Source organism: Engystomops pustulosus, chromosome 2, assembly GCF_040894005.1.
Source record: "Engystomops pustulosus chromosome 2, aEngPut4.maternal, whole genome shotgun sequence".
NCBI lineage: Eukaryota > Metazoa > Chordata > Amphibia > Anura > Leptodactylidae > Engystomops > Engystomops pustulosus.
The window spans coordinates 71571105-71577104 of record NC_092412.1 but is presented as its reverse complement, the minus strand read 5'-3'; the positions used below and the strand labels follow the sequence as shown (position 1 = coordinate 71577104).

Genomic DNA, 6000 nt, shown 5'->3' with positions numbered 1-6000 from the left:
CTCGCGCAGGCTGCATAGTAAATCTTAAATGAATAAGTTCCTTGGCTGACACATTAAGGGACACTAGCTGGCACTGTTAAAGGGTTACTTAGGCACACCTCCCAACCGTCCTTGATCTTTTGGGACAGTCCCGGATTTTGGGATCTGTCTCGGCAGGTGGGAGGTATGTATCACAACATCAACTCTGGCCGCGTCCGGAGGATGAATTATCTCTGTGACCCAGTTGCTGTACACAAAAGTAGCAGGGGGCCATAATGTAAGGGGAAGTTGAAGGGGTGCAATATCAGGTTAGTTAGGGGACACAATATGAGAGAACCACAATATCAAGGATAGCTGGGGGGCATATTGGCGTTGGAGTAATGGATGGGGCACAAGGTGCGGCTTACATGATGATGGAAGTAAAATGAACATACTGCAAGTTTATAAGATTGTGAGCCCAATTGGGGACAAGTTCTGTGCAGCGCTGTGTAATCTGTGTGCACTATGTAAATAAAGGAATTAAAGGAAACCTACCATTTCAAATGGTAGGTGTAAGCTGTAAACACCGAGCACCAGCTCAGGGTGAGCTGGTGCCGGTGCTTAGTTTCGTTAGTGTTATAAACCGCTGTGTGCGCACGATCGATACCGCGGTTTTAACACTAACGAAACTAAGCACCGGCAGCTGGTGCTCGGTGTTTACAGCTTACACCGACCATTTGAAATGGTAGGTTTCCTTTAATTACACTGACACACTGGTACTTAGTTATTGTTTGTTCTGTAACTAAATAGAGAGCCACACACACATTACTACTACAGTGACTACACTACAGGGCTCTCTCCGACAAGTTCCAGAAATCCACAATTTCTCAGTAATTGTTCTTTTATAGCCACACACTAATGCTCCCAGCGTGCACTGCACTACTCCGCTCCCCCTCCTCTTGCAGTCACAGCAGCGTTGTTTCCGGGTGTTTCGCAATCATTCTGCTTTGACCTCTGCGGCCACCATAGTATTCAGTCTGTCATGGCAACCTCCGGCGGCGGCATGGCTTCTTCGGATGCGCTGCACCATGCTGAATACAGGAGCAGGGCAATGGTTACTCCCGGCGCCGACATCGATCGCAGGCTGGTGAGTGGCGGCCATGTGTACACAGTGTAAGGCACCACATCGCGTGTAGCGGGCGGAGAACCTGCTCCATGTCCTTCTGGTGTCCTACACACCGGGTAATGGCAGCGACCACATGTGACAGCTGCTCGCCTCGTCCTGTGTGTGTGTCTGTCATGTTTCAATCACGATCGCTTATACTATCGGGGTAGTTACTGTGAGACATCCCCATCACCAGTGGCTTACATTGCAGATCTCTTGCATCATGTACGTGTATCAGCTGGGATGTCACCTCCTGGATGGGGCTGTATATCATGTTACAATGCATAGTATTTACATGAGAATATAAAATACTATACTGTATATCTTGTTATGTCTTTTGTGTGGTATACATCATAATGCAGTAGTATAGAAGTTTTATTACACATCAGTGGTGCTGTCCTATGTATATAGTAGGAGCATTTTATATGACACATCAGTAATGATGTCATAAATCTGTACATCATTTACATAACCCCATGCAATGTTGTAGGAATATATTGTATAACACATCAGTAGTGCTGCCCTGTACATGATACATGTGTTATACAATATAGTTTATATAATACGTACTGCTGATCTGTATATGACATTGTGTAGTAGTATAGGAGTATATTATATAACACATCAGTAGTGCTGTCCTGTACATGACCTCATGTAGTATACATTATACAATATAGTTTATATAATAAGTACTGCTGTCCTGTATATGACATCATGTAGTATTATAGGAGTATGTTCTATAACGCATCAGTAGTGATGTCCTATACATGGCATCATGTAGTGTTATAGGAATATCCTGTAGAACACATCAGTAGCGCTGTTCTGTACATGACATCATGTAATATTAAATAAACCATGTTATATAATGCATCTGTAGGGTTGCCAATCACGTGGAATCACACAATATAAGGCTCCCTGTATATGAATTTGTGCTTTCTCAGGCCACAAGTAACATAATACAGATCCTTTTTTTGTGGTCCACTTACGCAGATGACTGCAATAAAAACTGCCCCAGATGCTGTCCATTTGCATGAGGGCTAAGGGTATATTCAGACCATGCGTACCTGTTTCACATCTGCAAGAGAAACATCTACGGTATATTCAGAGCATTTTATGGCACTATTGTATTAATGTAGTTATTCCAGGACAGTATTTTTTTTTTTTTAAATGAGATTAGTTAAATTTTTAGTGCCACTGGTGTGGACTACATGGAATTTATTGAAGAAAAACATTTTTTTAACCCTTTCAAGACCAGTTCTGTTCAGGTTTTGTATTTCTGTTTTTTAACCCCCTACTCCCACAAGCCATATCTTTTGTAAACGGAAAATGTACTGAAATGTGGTCGGATTGGGGGGGGGGGGGGTGTTAAACACAGTTGCGACTTATTCAGGCAGACTTTATTTTTACAGTTTACATTGTGCGTTCCAAATGACACCTTCCCATTTATTCAGTACGATCGTGCAGATACCATATTTATATATGTAAATTTGGTGTACAGAACTGGTCATTTTTGTGGGATATTTTTGATAGATAAAGCTGAGACTTGCTGGTTGCTTGAGGAGGGCTTGCAAACTGAGCTCCCCTTCACTGGCTACATATTTTATGTTGACCAGTCGTGAGGGGGTTAATCTTTATTCCACTAGATGTTGGGAATAAGCCAGTGGCACATGTGGTCAGTCTGTTTTTCATGTGCCATGCACTGGAAGCACAAGACTTTAGGCATCATATATAATGATGATCATATATAAAGTCCCTACAGTACTCCTAGCAACATATATAACTATGCAATACTTGTATCCGATAGTCACATCCCCTGCACTGTGATTGGGGCAAGATCCCCTGACTTATGAACCAACCACAATCATGTGCCTCTGGCCTTAGACTGATTCCAAGTATGTAAGCTATTACACTTACACTTTAAAAATTCTTATATATTGAAAATAATTAGATATCATCACACCATATACCAAAAGATTAGAAGGAATAAAAAAAATGTATACATATGGCTGGGGGGGGGGATGTATATAATAATAATAATAAACAGCATATTCTCTGCTCTCTACCTACACCTGCTCAGCTTCCGATCTCTGTTGGTACACAGAGGCCAGCAGTGATGCAGGGAACACTGCCGGCCTCTGAATACAAACAGACTGACAGTGACAGGCTTTTTATTAGAGGTTTATTATTTTTCTGACTCCCCCAACCATATACCGTATATGAGTTTTTTTCATTATCATTATTCCAGGATATCCCCTTTAATTTTTCCTTCTATTTGATCAAGCTTTGTCACGGCTTACTTTATGGAGACAGAACTTGGCTAAGACAACATTCTACAAGTTCTGTGGTTATAATTGCATCCCAATGCATTCGATGAAAGGCTGCAAAAGGAATAAACCTGCTGTGGATTTAAAATGCACTTTGAATAAAAGTGTTAAATTACACATATTACATATAAATGCAATTTAAAAAACAAATCTAGATAATAATGAAACCGCTAGGCCGAAGTATAAAAAATATCTAAATGTATAATATAAAAAATTTAATCAAGATATTTTTGGCCCATAATGGCGTCTTTGAAAAGGCATCTCGCCCTGCAAATAAGCCGTTATATGTCCACATTAACAGAAAAATCAAAATTTTATCGTTTTGAAAGTGTGCAAGTAAAAAAAAAAAAAAAAAGGTTGCTTCCGTTAAGCTCAAACTGTTTGAAGTATTAACAGGAACATATAAGACTGAGTTCACGCTTGCTTCTTAAAAAGTGTGACAGAAACTAAGAATGGCTGGTGATTGGAAATTCTTGTTCACCTTCTGGCTTCTATAGACTTCAATATAGAGACGTTTGCCTTCTGTAGCAATTCCACAAAAAAAAGCGTTTTTGAAAAAGCTGGCTGCTGCGCTATATAAATATTTTTTTTATGGAAGGGGGAACAGATCCTATTGAACGCGAGTGGCAACTGAACCTAAGCTGTGAAAGAGACTGCATTCAGGTACACCCCAGGTTTACAAGGTGAAAGCCCCACCTTTGACCCCCCCAAATTCCCCTCCCCATATTAGAAGTAAGTGGCATAATAGTTCAGGATAGTGCAGTGTAGTCTACATAATTTGCATGTGTCCTGTTCAGTGCCCACAGAGATGTACATGCATATGACAGGGTTGTAACCAGGAAAACTCACTTCATTTATATATGACATAAAATGCTCTTCGGTGACACAGCAAGGTGCAGAAAAGGAGCTATTTCGTTTCAGGATAACAGATGTAGATACTCATGCACATGAATGTTTATTCCACATAGGAGCAAGCTGTGGTTTTTCTGGATTACTCAGCTTTGGATTTCAGCTTTTACCGGCGATGATCGAAGGGTTTACAGCCACGATTGGGGTTCTAGCACTGATTGCGGGTGTTACCGGTGGGTGTTTGCTGCAATATGCAGCAATTGCTCACCGGCTATGGAAAGGGCTCGAATTCAGCCCTCTGCCCCCCCATACAAGTCTATGGGGCTGTGAAATACAGATGAAATACAAGTGTCATCTGTGTGCTGTTGCTAGGTAACACAACCATTTACCATTCTATTTTGTTGTGGATCCACAAAAACAGCTGTAACGTATCCTGTATGTGCGCAGGTAGCCTTAGGCCTCATGCACATTAATGTATGCGTGAAAGCTGTGCGGCTGCGCTGTAAAAGCAGCGACCTTTTAGACCTCACCTATAATTTGTGGTGCAACCATGTGCCACAGACCTCTATGGGGGGTTGATACAGCCACAAATTGTGCAGCCGTGTTACCGCCTCCCATGCGCTCGAATTTGTGCACTTGGTTTACTATCCTTGATCCTGATGGTAGATTTCCTTTAATTTATAAAATAAATAACAATGACATGAGAAATATATTGGAACCTGTCACCAGCTAAAAATGACATTCCTGGCGACAGGTTTGCTTTAAAGGGTTTTCTTTGGTTTTTGAACCACCCTGTAGAGCAGGGGTCACCAAACTTTTTACATAGGGGGCCGTTCACGGTCCATCTCAGACCGTTGGAGGTCCGGACTAAAGTTTAAAAATAAATAACGCGTCCGTAATACACTGGGACCCCCCTCAATTAATATACTGAATCCCCTTGTGAACTATTAATTATTAAATATACTGGGACCCCTCTCCATGAATTATTTCCTATGCTGCTCCCCTCATTAATTATTTCCTATGCTGCCCCTCCATCATTAAGTATTTCCCATACTGCCCTTCCATCATTAAGTATTTCCCATACTGCCCTTCCATCATTAATTATTTCCCATACTGCCCTTCCATCATTAATTATTTCCCATACTGCCCTTCCATCATTAATTATTTCCCATACTGCTCCTCCATCATTAATTATTTCCCATACTGCCCTTCCATCATTAATTATTTCCCATACTGCTCCTCCATCATTAATTATTTCCCATACTGCTCCTCCATCATTAATTATTTCCCATACTGCCCTTCCATCATTAATTATTTCCCATACTGCCCTTCCATCATTAATTATTTCCCATACTGCTCCTCCATCATTAATTATTTCCCATACTGCTCCTCCATCATTAATTATTTCCCATACTGCTCCTCCATCATTAATTATTTCCCATACTGCTCCTCCATCATTAATTATTTCCCATACTGCCCTTCCATCATTAATTATTTCCCATACTGCCCTTCCATCATTAATTATTTCCCATACTGCTCCTCCATCATTAATTATTTCCCATACTGCTCCTCCATCATTAATTATTTCCCATACTGCTCCTCCATCATTAATTATTTCCCATACTGCTCCTCCATCATTAATTATTTCCCATACTGCCCCTCCATCATTAATTATTTCCCATACTGCTCCTCCATCATTAATTA

General features: G+C 40.8%; 1 protein-coding gene across 1 annotated transcript in view; it reads left to right on the top strand.

Annotated features, from left to right (window-relative positions):
• Window positions 1-909: 909 nt before the first annotated feature.
• DNAJC15 (DnaJ heat shock protein family (Hsp40) member C15) overlaps window positions 910-6000 on the top strand; it is a 28665-nt gene continuing 23574 nt past the window's right edge. Inside the window, exon 1 of the mRNA XM_072135266.1 lies at window positions 910-1105. Coding sequence (XP_071991367.1) covers window positions 1001-1105 — 105 coding nt within the window. The 5' untranslated portion in view covers window positions 910-1000. The remainder of the gene's footprint in view (window positions 1106-6000) is intronic.